The sequence below is a fragment of the Carlito syrichta genome, unplaced genomic scaffold, assembly GCF_000164805.1.
Source record: "Carlito syrichta isolate Samal-C Ts95f unplaced genomic scaffold, Tarsius_syrichta-2.0.1 Scaffold155395, whole genome shotgun sequence".
Lineage (NCBI taxonomy): Eukaryota > Metazoa > Chordata > Mammalia > Primates > Tarsiidae > Carlito > Carlito syrichta.
In genome coordinates this window covers 44497-61568 of record NW_007099491.1, presented here as the reverse complement: position 1 = coordinate 61568, position 17072 = coordinate 44497, and the positions used below count along the sequence as shown (strand labels likewise).

The following is a 17072-nucleotide window of genomic DNA, read 5'->3' as shown; positions in this document are numbered from 1 at the left end:
TCTTGCCCTGAGAAGTGTGAAGGTACAGACCTCCCGGAAGAACCACCAACGTTCACAAAAACCACCAGTCCTTCCCAGAGAACGAACCTCAAATCAACTGTGTACTCGTCTCAGCAAATGACCTGAAAGGAAGCCTGTTCCTCTTCATAACTGCAGTTTCAAAGGAAGTTAGAAGTTTAGAAGAAAGGGTTGTCAGTAACTAAAGTCTAGCTCCATAAACTGATTTTAAAAAACCCCAGGCTCACAAAGATAATAAAAAGTGCATTTAATAGCATGTCAGTATACAGCTTGAATGTGTAGTAAGTCTTCTTCTAGTCAGTGCATTACAGGGATAAAGGAGAAAGGTTCCATTTGGAATGCACAGTCAAATGCTAGGTATAGGTGCTCTAAATCTTGGTGCTCTTATGCTATCAAAACTCCACTTACGAAACGTCACTCCAGGTGCAGTGCTCTGTGCCAGCACAGATCTGTCTGGTCCAGAATGCAATCTGCAGTTTTAAATTGAATTGTATACAAGTATTAACAAAAGAATAAAGTTTATTATTCATAAAACTAAAGTGGTTGTCATAAAGCTTACAAGAGAGTACAGCCTAGAACTAATGAGTTGAAAAACTAGTTTTAGAAATAATAAAATATACTGGACGGTTTTGGAAAACGATATTATAAAACAAAGGAAAGAATTGGCACAGTTTAACCACCTAATTTCTAAGTGCACTTTGTAATGTTCCTTGCAAGCTGCCACTTTTCCCAGGATAATGACAAAAAGCTCCAGTCAGGTGTCACTGGCTTGTGGTGACGGATTTGTTTATTGCATTGCCAAGAGTAGATTTTAAGAAAAAACACTACAAAGGTTTCAAAAACCCTATTTATTCTCTATCATCAAAAATAGCAACAGGGGGACTTGTACAACTTTTCTGTGAGTACCCACCAGTCTATTTTTTTTTTCTTAAAAAAAATAGAAGTTAGTTAAAGAAAAATGATTTGGTTTTTAAAAAATAATGTAAGGAAACACTTAGATAGCCCAAGGAGTCGTCAGAAATATGTGTAGCAAGAAAGCTTTGTTTCGGCCCTCTCCGGCCTCTGCACGTCTTTTACTAAAACTAGAAAGAGAATTTACAGTACCAATATGTTCCCCAACCTGCTCGGAGCAAATTGCTTGTTTCAAACCCATTATTGCTGAACCAGAGTGCTGACACTGAGCGCCGAGGAGTCCACTCATAGAGGATAAAACTGGGAGGCGGCCTCCGAGGACTGGATCTCCACCTGGGCCATCTTGAACTGGGCGCACTGCAGCCACTTGCGCAGGGCCGCCAGGCCAGCACTGCTCTGGCCCGAGCCCGGCAGCGTCCTCAGGCTGTGGTGGTTCACGTTGTTCTGAATGGCTTGGAGGCGCAGCTGGAGTCCGGCTGACAAGTGCTGTCAAGGAAGGTGAGACGTTTAATGCCGTGCTCTCCTCCCGGCAGTCCCAGGAGCCCAGCCCCCTTGCTGCCACGCGGGCAGCCTGGCCGGGGGAGGCCGGCTCTCAGACGGGCGGCACTCAGGGCACGGGCCTCCCCCGTTCTGGGGTGCCCAGCCTGGCCCATCGGACAAGGACACGCCTGTCCTGATGGGCCCATCGCAGCGGGGACGGAATGCTGACACCCTAGCGCCTGGTTGACACCGGGCTGACCCAGGGGCCATCTGCCACATGGGCCCGTGTGGTGGTGAAGTGCCCAGGCTCTGCTGTCAGGCTCCCTGGGTTCAAATCCTGGCTCCCTACGGGCAACTCGGGAACAAGATTTTTTGGTTTGTGTTTGTGTTTTCTCAGGTACAGGCGGGACAGCGACACTTGGGGCTTTTTTTGTAAGGACAAACGAACTAACACCACGCTTAGAACAGAGCCTGGCGCTGATGACACTCTAGTGACCACTGTGATCTCCCGACCTCACGTCAGTGTGACCTCTCAGGGCCGGGTGAAAACGGAGCTTCTCAGCAAGTTCTGTCGACCTCCTCTCAGCACTGGCCTCAGGTTGCTAGAGAGCTGGGAGAGAGGTGGACATAGCAGTCCGGAATGCCTGGGCGGGACTACAAACAACTCACTTTTCACAGGAAAACTCAGCCCTGAGAGGCCTGCAGCTGAAGCCACCGGGGGCTGCAAACAGCCCTGCGGCCAAGATCAGGACTCTTCTTTCTCGTGGCTCTCTTCCGGTGCCTGGGTGCTTGGCGTTCACACCCTTCCTCCCACTAGACTCCCTCTCCCACGTGGAGAAGAAATTCAGCAGAGTTTCCATCTCCCCCGTCCCCCACCGTCTTCCTGCCGCAGCCAGGACGGTTCTGGCTCAAGCAGGTGGCTGGCTTTGCCGTTTCCCCGCCAGCCCCAGGAACTACAATGCCTGGTGGTGGGGCAGGTGTGCCCCATGAAGACAAGCGGCCCTCGAGGCGGGCCTGGGCCTGAGAAGTAAGCTGGGTCAGGGTCTCCCCTCCCAGGCTGTGGGGTTCTGCCCGGGCCCCTCTTCTTTGGGTCCTCCATTTCCTCATATCGCACACGTGAGGGGTAAGTTCCTCCTAGCTCAGTCCTGTCATTCACTCAATGATATCTTTTCTCTCTTTTTTGAGTTGAGTCTCTGTCACCCAGGCTGGAATGCAGTGGCACAGTCTCTGCCTGCTGGGCTCAAACAATCCTTCTGCTTTGGCCTTCCAAGTAGCTGGAACTATACGTGTGTGCCACTATGCCTGGCTAATTTTTTGATTTAGTGTAGAGACGAGGCCTCCCCAAGTTGCCCAGGCTGGTCTCAAGCCCCTGGACTCAGGTAATCCTCTCGCCTCTGCCTCCCAAAGTGCTGGGATTATAGGCGCGAGCCACTGTGCCCGGTGTTATCTTTTCTCAGTGGAATTCTTCCATTCATAAACAAACCAGTCTCAGTGACCAGAAGATATCACTGGATGTGCCGGCCCTGGAGTCCCTGGGTATCCTCCAAAGACAAGGTAGCTTTCTGGCCTCTATTGTTATTTTTTCAGAGAGACAAGATCTTGTTCTAGCCCCAGGCTGGAGTGCGGTGAGGTATCACAGCTCACTGGAACCTTGAACTTCTGGCTTCAGTGACCGTCCGGCCTCAGCCTCTGGGGTAGCTGGGACTATGGGTGTGCGCCGTCACACCCAGTTAGTCTTTACATATTTTTGCAGAGATCAGGTCTCACCAGGGTGCCCAGGCTGGTCTTCAGCTCCAGCCGCAAGCGGTCCTCCTGCTTTGCCTCCCACCCCGCCTGGCCTTGGCCTGCATTCTCGCCATCAGCGGACCGAGGCGCACCCAACCATGATGCTGCCCTCCGCCCGCTCACCAGCCACGAGCCCCAGGGCGGCGACTCTGCCACCACCCTCCGTGGCAGGACCCTTACGCGGCCCACGGGTCGCCCACGTGGTCTGCCCTCCAGGGCAGCCACAGGTGGAATTCACCTTCTCCATCGTCCAGCAGAGCATCCACCCCCGTGAACGCTCTGATGAACACGTGGAGCTTCCGGTCAGCCCAGGGGTGACTTACCTTGATGTTTGACTGAATCATTGGCAACCACATGGGTATCAGCTGTGTGGAGAAAGAAGAAGCCTTGTTATTCTTGCCTCCACGCCCCCACAAAGCTCTGACTACTGCACAGGAAAACAGGCCGCACCGCGCCGCTCTCACATCACGCACAGCCACGGGCCCCGCTGTGAGCCACCCACCAGCAGCAAAACGTCTTTCGAGGCCAAGTCCCGCGGAGCTGGTGGCATTTGGAGGTAGATAAGTGCCCCATGAGTGCCTGAAACACACACTTGAGGGTGGATGACTGAGTGTCTCTTGAAAGCCTCCACGCACGGGCAATTAAATGTGTATTTAATTAATTAAATCCTCCCTTTCCTGGAAGAGCATTTTCTCCACGGGATCTTTAGAACCGAGTCTCTGGGTCGAACGGCAGCTCTATCTGCCTGTAGTTGTTAGGAAAGCATCTCCAGGCAGCGGCTGGGTGCTTCAAGGAGAGGAGACCCCTGGAGCGGCCTGGCTGGGATCGGAAGGTGGCCCTGGCAAGACAGGCGCTCGCAGCGTGGGCCCGCCACAAGCCCTGCAGGCGGCCATCCCTCTCAGCTCTCCAGCTGGCCCTCGCCCCTTCCACCTCTCTCTTCCTCGGAGGACACAGGGCTCCTGCCCGCGGACCCGCAGGAGCAGTTTCCCTCTCTGCTCTGGTCTCGTGGCCATGCCTCGGTCCTTTAGGACACAAGTGACTACTCAGGGCCTCGCTGACCCCCAAGTCGGAGGCGGCACGCGGCCTTTCCCAAAGTATGTGCCACAGAACTCCAGCGTGGCGAGATTTTACGCGGGGGAGGAGGGCAAGGAACAGCGTGAAATGGAACAGCTGGAACGTTGGGTTCTTTACTTCGGGACTTCTCGGGTCTTGGCTGTGCGAGTGCGGACCGTATCGTCCCTGCGTACCCTCCACCTCCACTCCAGCCACGACGGAGGGCCGTCGGGGATCGAACTGTGTCCCTCCAAGTCTGAAGGAGCCCGAACCACACTGCCCGGGGATGTGGTCTCATCTGGAGATGGGGCTGTGGCAGCACAGCTGAGAGGGGTCACGTGGGGACGGGGGAGCCCCTCCTCCAGCACGAGCAGCATCCCGCCAAAAGGGGCGTCTGGACACGCACACACACCACGCAGTGCCAGGGGACTCAAGGCGGAGGGCCACAAGCCAAGGGAGGCTCCAGACGGCAGTGACCCCCAGACGCCGGGAGAGTGGGCCAGGCAGCTTCTCTCTCCAGTCGCTCAAGAGAAGTGAGCCCTGCCCACACCTTGGTCTCAGACGGCTAGCCTCCAGGGCCCCAGGAGACCCCATGTCTGGGGCTTAAGCCCCAGACGGTCGCACCTGGACCGGCAATCGCAGGGAAACGAACATGGCACTCCAGAAGAAGGAGCCAGGAGCGCGCAGCTGGGGGCGGGTGTGCAGAGAGCGAGGGTTCGGGGCCACAGGGCGCTCAAGGGGGCGTTCTTGGGAGCGCGTCAGGGACACAGTCCCAGGGGCGGAGGCCAAAGCCCACAGGGACCCTCCACACCGAATCAGGGGATTTGACTGTGTCCTCCACCCAGTCCCCCTTCCGAAGAGGGCTACTCTGCTCACCAAGAGCAGACTGTGCTCCAGAAGGATCACGGAGGCTGCAGTCTGCAGACTGGGGCGAGGAAGGACACGGAGAACGGAGGCAGGGACCCAGGGAGGAGGCGGCCTCAGTGGTCCAGGCAGGAGCAGGGCCAGCTTCTGGGGACAGAGAGGGATTCTGCCCCGTGAGGGTCTGAACGTGAGTTTGCTCTTTGGAGCAAGGTACAAAGTCAAAGAGGCTGAGGCTTCCAGCAAACTGGAGGCTGTCATGTAATGAGCAAAACCAAAGGAGAGCCCTTTGGGGTAGGGGAGAGTGCATAAATGGCCTCGTAGTTCATGGCTAGTCACAGCCACAGGCCGCTGGTCTCATTGGATTCATCACAACATTTTCTTAAAAATAAACTCAACCTGTAATCCCAGCACTTTGGGAGGCTTAAGTGGGAGGATCACTTGAATCCAGAGTTCAAGACCAACCTGGACAACACAGCAAAACCTCGCCTCTACAAAAAGTAAACAAACAAACAAACAAAAAAAACCCTGCTGGGCACAGTTTTATGCACCTGTAGTCCCAGCAACTTGGGAGGTTGAGACAGAAGGATCACCTGAACCCAGGAGGCAGAGGCTGTGGTGAGCTGTGACCGTGCCACTGCACTGCAGCCTGGGTGGCAGAGTGAGACCCAGACTCAAAACACAACCAACCAACCTTGGCGACGTTATAAAGTGCATCTCTCTCTGTTTTTTCCCAGAAGGACATCTGGCTGTTGTTTACTTGTAACATTCTGTTGGTGTTTTTGCTAACTTGGCCTGCACTGAGGTTTACTCCTAAACCCAGTGCTTCTGCTGCAGCCAGCTTACACTCTTTTCCTAATATAAATATTGTGTTTCGAAATGGTGTCCCAGGAGATGTAATGCGACTAAAACTCAACATATCAGAGAACGCCACCTCTCCAGGCCTCCCCAGCCCCCAGCCCTCACAGCAAAACCGTGGCATCACAAGGTCAGTGCCAGATAAAGCTGTGCTCTCTGGCCCTTCCTAGGACAGGTTTGTCTAGACATTCTGAAGGGGAAGAACTAAGCCACCAGTCTAACTGCTCTCCCCTACAATGTGCATACAGCAAATAAGTGAGCTCTGTGTGTGTGTGTGTGTGTGTGTGTGTGTGTGTGTGTGTGTGTGTATGTCGGGATCCTAATGTCTACAGACTTTGTTGACCATTTTACACAGAAGTGGGCCCGTGTGCCTCTTGACGTTTTGGCAAATATGCAAACCAACCTCCTGAAAAGAATTTCGGGGGACTCAGGAAGGACAGGGGCCAGGGAGCACCGGGCGCTCTGGCCGGGGCGGGCACCTCTCCCGGGGCTGTCACTGGGGCTGAGGGCCTGTGTGGGGCCAGCAAGGGGAACGGAGATGCTGCCACAAGGGTTTCCGTCACTCCCCCACTGATGCAACCCATGAGCACGTAATCCTAAAACACACCTGCAGGGGACCTTCAGGCTCGCAGCTGAGGCGTCGCCTGGCTGGAGGCACCAGGTTAAGGCTCATCAGCGCTGACGCCGGTGTGCCAGCCAGCAGTCTTCCCATTTCAGGAGAGCTACCTTGACTTACTGAGTGCCTTCCTCTTAGTTCTCTATGCTAGTGGCTCCTACAAGCTCCCAGCAAGAATCAGATGGAGCTGACTTTGGGCAGTGAGATGCTTTGATGGTGTAAACTTGATTGTGTTTTTTTCCCTCCCGCCACTCCAGGAACGATATATGGAAAACTAAAGAACATTTTTAAAAAATAGGCTGTTTTTTGCCAAAATAAAAGGGACACCTGTAAGGTAAATGAAACCAGACCAGGCGAAACGGCAACAAAGGAGCCAAGAAAAATTTATTAGCGCAATCCCGGGCGAAGTTCACCGGCCCATGTAGCTGTGGGCCGGAGAAGTCACGCCCAGCAAGATGGGCGACGGGTTTATAAAGGGCACGCTGAGAAAGCTGTGAGGGGGTTGGGGAGAGCAATCACTGGTTGGGACAGCTGTCACGTCTGCTGGCGACTGGCTGAACAGGGTTGCTAGAGTCGCTGTAATAGGTACTGGCTGGCTTTGTGGCTGGAGTCTTAGTTCCGGTCACTCATTTTTTTTGCTGGCTCACTTTCGCCCATTGTTCTCCTGGTCTGGGTTGGAGCCATCTTGTTGAGGCGAGGCCCACCCCGCCCTCCGGTACCTCCGACCTTACAACGCCTTTCCTCTTATCTCGGTTTATGTTACAGAATAAATGGAAGACTTCCTGCCTGGCTGGCCTGTGTTCACCTCACTCCTGCTTTTCCTGCCCTGAAACGTGAAGCTGGTGGAGAAACTTTCTCTTTCAGCCAAGATGGAGTAACAAAGGTCACATTTGGCCTCCTGCCTGGAGCAACTGAAAATCCACACAAACTACTGAAGCAAATAGGGAGAGGGGAGGGGAGGGGAGAGAGGAGGAGAGGAGAGAGAGAGAGAGAGAGAGAGAAGGAGAGAGGACAGAGGTTTTCAGATGCTGAGCATCAAGCAATGCAGGGCAGGAATCCCCAAGGGAGAGAAAACAAACCAGGAGAGCCCTGCAGTTATTCAATCTCCCTGTGAGAGAGTTTTCAGCACAGGGAGGAGAACCCGGGGAAGCCTGGCAGGATTCCTGGGCTGAGGAGACACAGTTAGGATCCCAGAGAGGCCTAGGAAGAGCTAGAATTTGCAAGGTGGAGTTCTAGAAAAGAGAGAGAGGGAGGGAGGAAGACAGGAGAAAGAGAAAGGAGGAGGGGGGAGGGAGAAGAGAGAGGGAGGGGAGAGGGAGGGACAAGGCTGCCGATCTCCAAGGGATTCCCCAGGGGTCCTCAGCTGAATACTGGCCAGCACACCAGCACCTCAGGTTAAAAACAAAAGAAAACAGAACAGAAAGATCTACCCAACACCAAAGGAAAAACATCACAAAAACATTAGAAGAAAAACCCTGGTGATTCCGCAGGGACAAGAGTGGTTTTCAACTACTAGGTGGAGTGGGAAGATCTTGTAATTCTGGAACATCAGGGGAGCACCCATAAGAATAGCGGCATGTCAGTAGTAGTCAAGAGGCACTGGCCCTAGGACAGGGCTGCTCTGATCCCACCTAACTGCGCTTTAACGTAACTGGCCTCAAAAGGATAAAAATATTTGTGAGTAATGTAACACAGAATACAACTCAAGAATATTTATGTGTGGCTGGGTGCCGTGGCTCAAGCCTGTCATCCCAGCATTTTGGGAGGCCGAGGTGAGTGGATGGCCTGAGCCTGCGGGTTGGAGACCCACCTGGGCAACTTGGAGAGACCTCATCTCTACAATAAATCAAAAAATTAGTTGGGTGTGGTAGTGCACCTGCAGTTCCAGCTACTTGGAAAGCAGAGGTGGAAGGATTGCCTGAGCCCAGGAGGTCGAGGCTGTGGTGGCCGTGAATATGCCACTGCACTCTAGACTGGGCAACAGAGTGACACTTCAACTCAAGAAGGAAAAACAAAGAAATATACGTGGATACAAAAATACTTATTAATCAAGAAAGTCAAATTCACAATGTCAAGATTCCAATAAAAAATTACAAGGCTTGCAAAAAAACAGAAAAATGTGACTCATCAGTGAGGAGGAAAAAACAATAAATAGGAAAAAGAACAAAAATGACATAGATAACAGAATCAGTAGACAAGAATATTAAAACAGTTATAACTATATTCAACATTGTCAAGAAGGCAGAAGAAAGACTGAGTATGTGAAATACAGGCACTAAAGATAATATATGAAAAAACAGTAGCTGATACTGTTCCAAATCTAATGAAAACTATAAATCCCAAAATGCAAGAAGCTCACCAAACCCTAGCCCAAGAAGCACGAAGAAAACTACAACGTCATGTATCATCACCAAACTGCTTAACAACACAGGCAAAGACAAATCTTCAAAGCAGCCACAGAAAAAGGCATATTATATACAGATGACAAAAGATGAGTATGACACAGATTTCTTGTTGGGAAGAATAAAAGCCAAAGACAGTGGAGGAGCAACGTCTTAAAGTACCGGGGGGAAAAATCCCAAACCCAAACCAAAAAACTGTCAAACTAGAATTCAACCCCAGTAAAATTATCCTTCATAAATGAAAGCAAAATAAAGACCTTTTGGGACATCCAAAATCTAAAGAATTAACCACAAGCAGACCTGCACAAGAAAAATAAAAAGTCCTTTGGGCAGAAGGAAAGGTAAAAGACGGGCGTTTAGATCTATAGAAATGAAGGAAGAGCACTGAAAATGGCAAAGATAATCATGGCGATAGTTGCAAATACCAACGAATATGAAACTTGCTCAAAATCTCTTTAAGAGATAATCAACTGTTCAAATAAAAGATGATGACAACGTACGATTTATAACATGACATACATAGAAGTAAATAAAATGCATGACAGAAACAGTGCAAAGCAGGAGGCAGGAAATGAAAGCAGACTATTGTACAGTTCTTGCATAATCCATGAAGTGTCACAGTGTTCGTTGAAGGCAGACGGTGGTAAGTAGAAAACGCACACTGTAAAGCAGCCACCCAAACAACAACAGGAGACATGTAACTAGTAAGACAAAAGCACACTTCCGAATCACCTCGGGCCACAGGAGAAACAAAACTGGAAATCAGAATTGCGAACGGAATGGAAGCAAGAACATATCAAGATTTGAGGGGCAGCAGCTAAAGCAATATTTAAGAGGAAATCCAAAGCACTGAGTATCCGATGCGTTGATGGCCTCAATTTCCATCTTAATTTATCTTAACTAAATGAAGCAGAGAAAATTATGCCCAAAACTTAATTACGAAAACCCCAATGAATCCAAAAGGAGGAACAAAAAGAGAATGGGACAAAGAACAGATGTGAACTATAGAAAACAAACAGCAAGATTTAAACCCCCAAATATCATAAAACACATTTAAAACCCCATCAAAAGAAAGAGACTGTCAGACTGGATTCTTTAGGAAGCATTCAACTGTATGCTGCCTGTGAGAAATACATCTTAAATACAAAGACACAGGTAAAATAGAAGGAGAAGGACATAAAAAGATCTACCATCTAACACTAGTCAAAAGAAAGCTGAACTGCTTTTATTAATGTCAGACCAAGCAGTATTCAGAGCAAAGACTATTACCAAAGAATGAAGAGAGGTATCTCATAATTTTAATTAATTAAGAAAATATAATGACTCAAAACATTTATATACCTAATAAAGCTTCATAATACATTAAGCAAAAACAAATCCACAATTATAGATATATTTCAGTAACTTTTTCCTATAATTGATAGGATATGTGAACAGAAACAAAAAGGCTATAGAAGACTTGAACAACATTATCAGCAAGTTTGAACTAACTTGCATAGAAAACTCCAAGCAACAACAACAGAAGACAAATTCTTTTCTGGTGCCCACAAAGTATTTAGTAAGATATTTCAAATTATATGAAGTATATTCTATGACCACAATGAAATTACAAGTATGTTCATAGAAAGACTTCTGAAAATCCCCAAATATATGGAAGCAAAACAAAAGATTTCTAAATTATCAATGCTAGAAAGAAATCAAAAAAGAAAGATAGAAAGTATTTTAAAGCAAATGAAAATGAGAACACAACATTCCAAATTGTGAGATGCAGCTAAACCAATGCAGAGAGGAAAATTTATAGCACTAATCACTTCTGTTAGAAAGCAGAAAAGTCTCAAATAAATTAGCTCCACTTCAATTTAAAGAAACTAGAAAACAGAAAAGCAGATTAAATCTAAAGTCATCAGAAGCAAGAAAATAAAGAGCAGAAATCAATGAAACAGAAAAGAAAAACAAAAAGGAAAATCAATGAAAACCAAGAAGCTAGATTTTTTTTCTTAACTAAAAGCTCACTAAAATCGACAAACCTCTATCCAAGCAGATGAGACAAAAAATAGAGAAGTAAACAAATCACTAATATCAGGAATGAAGAGGTAACATAACTATTAATTGCCTACTGATTCGACAAATATTAAAAGTATATCAAGGGCATATTATGTACAACCTCATGCCAATAAAATTGACTAAGTTGATGAAATGAACAAAATCCTTGAAAGACATACACTACCAAAGTGCACTGAAAAATAAACAGATGACTTGAGTAGCCCTCTATGTAGTTTAAAATTTTAATCTGCAGTTTAAAACCCTTCAGCAAAGAAAATTCTAAACCCAGGTGGCTCCACTGGCAAATTCTACTAAAAATTTAAGGGTGTAATAATACCAATTCTATATAAACTTTTTTAGGAAGCAGAGGCCATCATTGCCCTGATACCAAAATTAAATAAAGTCATCACAAGAAAAAAATATTATCGTCCAATATCTCTCCTAAACATTGATTAAAAAATTATTTTAACAAGCTAGCAAATTGAATTCATCAAGATGTAAAAAGGATAATATACTATGGCCAAGTATGGTTTATATCATGAATAACAGTAGTTTAACATTCAAAAATCAATCAGTGAAACTCACCATATTTACAGCAAAAAAAAAAAAAAGTCATATGACCAATTTCAATGGGTGTAGAAAAAGCATTTGACATATTCAGTGACCATTCCTGACAAAAATTCTTAGCAGACAAGGAATAGAAGAAAACTTCAATCTGATAAAAATTATCTATGAAAGACTAACAGCTAACAGTATTATAATGAAGAACTGAGAGCTTTTTCCTAGGATTAGTAGTAAGGCAGCTTATAGAGGCAAGGATATGTCTTTGCTTCTATCCAACTGGTACTGGAGGTTCTATAAAGAGCCATGAAACAAACAAAAAAAGAAATAAAGGGCACACCAACTGAAAAGGAAGAGATTAAAAATCCCTTATTTGTACATGACATAATTATCTGTATATGAAATCTGACAAAATCTACAAAAAAGGTTACTATGCATAATAAATTAGTTTAACAGGTCGCAAAGTAGAAGACTAATACAAAATCCAGTTGTATTCCAAAAAATCATTAGCCGGGCTCAGTGGCTCAGCCTGTAATTCCAGTGCTTTGGGAGGCTGAGGTGAGTGGATTGCCTGAGACCACGGTTTTGAGACCCGCCTGGGCAACTTGGCGAGACCTCATCTCTACAATAAATCATACACGCGCCTGTAGTTCCAGCTACTTGGAAGGCTGAGTTGGAAGGATCGCTAGAGCCCAGAGGGTCGAGGCTGCGGTGGCTGGGAGCGGCCACTGCACTCCAGTCTGACTGACAGAGTGAGACTCCAACTCAAAAAAATAAATAAATAAAGTATTCCAAAAAATCAGCAATGAATAATCAGAAATTTAAATGCAAAAAATCATACCATTTAGAATAGCACAAAAATATGATCACTTGTGGATAAATTTGATAAAAATATCTAGATTTGAATGTGAAAAGCTATAAAATATTGCTTTATATAAAAGAAAAGTTTATAAAGACATAAATAAATGGAGAGGTCTACTGTATTTATGAACCAGAAGACTCAATACTGTTACAATCTCACCTCTCCTTAAACTAATCTGTGAACTCTAGACAATCCCAATAAAATTACCAACAATCTTTTTGTAGTGATCGGCAAACCAATTAAAAAATGTATCCAGAAATGCAAAGAGCCTAAATAGCTAAAACAACGTTGAAAACTATGAGCAATTTGGAAGACTGACGCTACCTGAGGTCAAGGCACATTTTAAAGCTAGAGTAATCTAGACAGTGTGGTGTAAAGATCAATGAAGAGATCAATGGAGCAGAATCAAGAATCCAGAGATAGAACCACACATACATGGTTGGTTGATTTCTGACAACAGTGAAAAGGCAATTTGGTGGAGAAAGGATGATATTTTTAATAGTGATGCTGTTATAACTGGAGATCTGTACCTCAATCCATGCCTCATACCGTATACAGAAGTGAGCTCAAAATGGATCACTGACATGAGCCAGATGAAAACACCAAGAATAAAAAGAAAATTATTTATGATTTTTGGATTAGGCAAAGATTTTTTTCAAAAATACATCGATAGCATGATCCATAAAATAAAACTTTTGTGACGGCACTTCATCAAAGTGAAGAACTCCTGACCTTTGCAAGACACTCCTAAGACAATGAAATGACAAGCCACAGGGGGGAAAATCTTTGCAAATCACATATCTGATAAAGAACTTGTATCTCAAAATGCATTAGTAAGGAAAAACCTAACCCAATAAAAAGTGGGCAAATCATTTTAACAGACACTTAACCCAGCAGATATATGAATAGCAAATATGCAATGAAAAGATGCTTAACATCAAGTGCACACAGGGAAATGCAATTCAGAACCACAATGATATGCCGGCACACAACTCTTAGAATACTTAGTATTAGAGGCTGACTATACCAAGTGCTGACAAAGATGTGAAGAAACTAGAATGCTCAGGTCTGGCTAGTGTGAACGTCAACAGGGCGCGCTTTGGAAAACAGCTTGCCAATTTCTTGCAAAGGCAAATAATGTCGGCCATGTGGCTCAGACATTCCACTCCTAGGTACTTATCCCAGCTACATGAGAGCATACGTGTACACAAAAGCTTGTTCATGAGTATGAGCAGCTGCTTTGTTGGCAAGAGCCCCGCGCTGGCAAGATCCCAGAGGCCCATCAGCTGATGAGTGGACTACTGCTCGGGCGTAAGCAGTAACAGCCTACTTACACACGCAGCGATGTGGGACAATACCAGCGTAATTATCACGAGCCAAAGAAGGCAGAAAAATGCATGAACTGCGCGGAAGCATTTTACAGGAAACGACGGAAAGTGCAAATTAGCCTGCAGTGACCCAGAGCGAGGGAGCAGTCGTCCGGGCACAGGGCGACGGATGCAAGCTGTGGTGCGCTGGAAGGGCTGCAAATGGGCATGAGAAAACTTCTGGAGGTGATGGATGTCTTCGTGATCTTGACTGTGGTGATGGTTTAATGGGTGCAGAATAAGTCAAGACTGATCAAACTGCATATTTCAAACATACACAATTTACATATGTAAATTATACTTCAATAAAGCTGTGAAAAATAAAATCAGTCGTGTTCATCCAGCTGTCAGACATAAAGTTTCTCTCATTGTTGATTTCTGCTTTATAGAACTACATGAGATCTAACTATCCCATTTGAGTCGGTGATCTTGTACTATTTTGGTGACAGTCAAGTTTTCCCTAAAAATGGGCTGCTTTTCTGCAGCAACCAGCGAGTTGCTATGACAAGGGCCCTTTACCGCAGAGTGGAGCTAACCAAGCAGTGGCATGTCATGTCCTCAGGCGCCTCACTGATGCATGGCATGACGGGTGGCGGTGTGATGGCGACCAAGGTAACAGGATATAGAAGTGAAGATCAGGAAGGAAGAGGTGTGAGACAAGGGAGGAAACGACAGAGAGGTGGGATGACGGGAAGAAGAAGAAAAACAGGAAGGGAGGGAGGAACCAAGTTCTCTACTTTGCTTTTTTAAATCAAACTAGCTTGTTCTTGGTGTCCCCATAATCAAGTGACAGATGCTGAATTGCTTTCATATACTGCCTAATGATTTAAAATAATATTATTTGAAACCAAATTAATTTATCTTAGAGAAAAGCACCAGATACCAAGTCAAGCTACTACCGACCATTTGCCTTGGTCTTCTGGCTATCTTTAGCAAGACGAGGGATTTATATTGGTGCGGGGTCACTTCACATCAAAGTCCCACAGTAGCATTTTAATTACTTGTGGCACATGCAGCTGTGGTCTGACCTAGTTTGCCTGGGCAGAGCTGGTCACTGGGGTAGAGAAAGACAAAATCCACACAGTAACCATTTGGTAAAGAGTTGTTATCGGAGCCCGAATCCTTTGGCCCCGACTCTGAATGTTAAAGCTAAATCAGTTTTAGTTTACTCTTCAGAAAGTTGATTCAAAGTAAATCCACATTTGCTTTGGCAGTAAGAAACGGTCTATAAAAATCATAAGGTTTTCCTACCTTGACAAAAATGGTTGAATTGCATTCTTGTAATGCCTCCATTAAACTAATCACATGGAGACACACCATTTCTACCATCTGAAACAACAAACATGAAAGTCAAGTCCATTCACAGTGAAAGAGCAACCTTGCAATCTAGTTTGTAGCCATGGAAGACTGATGTCCTGTGCCCAGAGCTCTTTCTCCTTAATGGCCACAGAGCATGGTGTTCATTTACCTCTAACACTCTAAACCCGAAATGCAGTTTTACCGAGCTCCAGAGGTTTTGTCACAGCCATTTCTTCCTCATCCCATTCGGGGCTGCTGATGGAGCTCGGTGCTGACCTCACTGATGGGCGCGCCACTCTGTGACTCGCCCGGGGGGATAAATGGCTCCGCCTCCTTCACTTCTAACGACCAATCTCGCGGGCACAGGACACTTCCTCTCCCTTGACTCTTTCTCCACAGTTTCACCATCAGGAATGGCTGCTTACCCGACTGCAGATCTGCCTCTGAGGCTTTGTCTCTATGGAACGAGGCAGCCATGTTTCTGACCATTCAAAAGATGGCAGAGGTGTTACCCCTCATCAGAAATCCCTAAGGCTGGGTTTTAATCACTCCAAGGGGATTTCGCCAGACTGACATATGTGGCTTAACAAAATTTTCAGAATAAAATTGATTCAAACTCATTTGGAACAAGGTCACTTGTACCAGTTGACTATCAAAAGTGATTTGGAGGAGTGGTATTATTGGTAGAAAAAGTTAATGATAGCAGGAAAGTGCAACTGCTAGCTTAAGCTTAAGGCCCCAGTTTCACTGTCTGCAAGATAACAGAACAGAGCGCTTGATCTCCAAGTTGCTCTTTAGTCCTGGAATTTGTGATCCAATAAACGTAATGATTTCCTCAGCAATCAGAACTATTTGCAAACCCTAAAAAATTTTCACATAAATGTCCTTTAAATTGAACTGAATGATCTCTCTCCATACAGAATGGCCACATGACATCTGCTCTAAAGAAAAGAAAGTGCTTCACTAAGGAAGCTATAATCCCCTTTCCAATCGGCGCCAAAAGAAAATATGCTTTAGGCTCGTCCTCAGTCAGTTAGAAAACCATTTCCCGAATGCCTGCTGTGGGCAGGGCTGTGCTGGGTTTCTGGGCTCACTGGAGTCACCATTCTGCTGTTCTTCCAGGTCCCACGCTCCTCAAACAAGAGCGTGCAGATGGTGGCCCTGCAACGGAGATGCTGGCTGCAGGCTTCCTGGCTGAGAGTCCTGAGCCAACAGAGCCAACAGCCCCAGAGGACTTGCTGTGCAATCCTGCCACAGCTCCAACCTCGACTCCAGGAGGAACCATCCACGCTGGGTCAGTGGGCCCGGGCTAACCCACATCGTTCCCAGGGAGGTCTGGAGCAGCCCCGCTCCTAACAAGCTAGTGGTCTTAGATGGAACTGATCTGAAGACCAGGACGCTCAGGACCTCACAAGGCAACTCAAAGAGGCGAGGCTCTCTCCAGGCCCTGAGCCGTGAACAGAAGGAACACCTGGGCCAGCATGCTCTTAAACCACCACAAATAGGTGGCCTGATTGGCTGAGGGTGTTCCAGATTGTTCTGGAATCAAAAAATATAATACTATGAATCTCCCTCTTAACCTTCTGATTTTATGGTACTGAAACAACCCTTAAAGGTAGAAATTTCATACAAAATTCACTTGTTGTAAGGCAGAAAAACAAAAATGTTTTTTACTAAATTTACTTGTGTGGGGATTTTCTTGTATTTACGATATACGACGTGATTTTTGATAGATGTGTGCATTGTGGAATGGCTGAATCAAGCTAATGAAAACTCGCATGACCTTATATACTCATTTTTTGCAGTGAGAACATTTAAAATCTACTCCTAACAATTTTCAAGTATACCCTATGCAGTTATTAACTGTAGTCAGTATGCTGTACAATTATTGTCTGCTTTTTTTTTGAGTTGGAGTCTCACTCTGTCGCCCAGATTGGAGTGCGGTGGCCGCTCCC

The 17072-nt window shown here is 46.3% G+C and overlaps 1 protein-coding gene across 1 annotated transcript in view; it reads right to left on the bottom strand.

Moving 5' to 3' along the window:
* Window positions 1-250: 250 nt before the first annotated feature.
* Window positions 251-17072, bottom strand: part of LOC103252364 (protein unc-79 homolog) — a 55067-nt gene continuing 38245 nt past the window's right edge. Inside the window, exons 12-14 of the mRNA XM_008050991.1 lie at window positions 15070-15147; window positions 3519-3560; window positions 251-1416 (exon numbers count right to left, since the gene is read on the bottom strand). Coding sequence (XP_008049182.1) covers window positions 1216-1416; window positions 3519-3560; window positions 15070-15147 — 321 coding nt within the window. The 3' untranslated portion in view covers window positions 251-1215. The remainder of the gene's footprint in view (window positions 1417-3518; window positions 3561-15069; window positions 15148-17072) is intronic.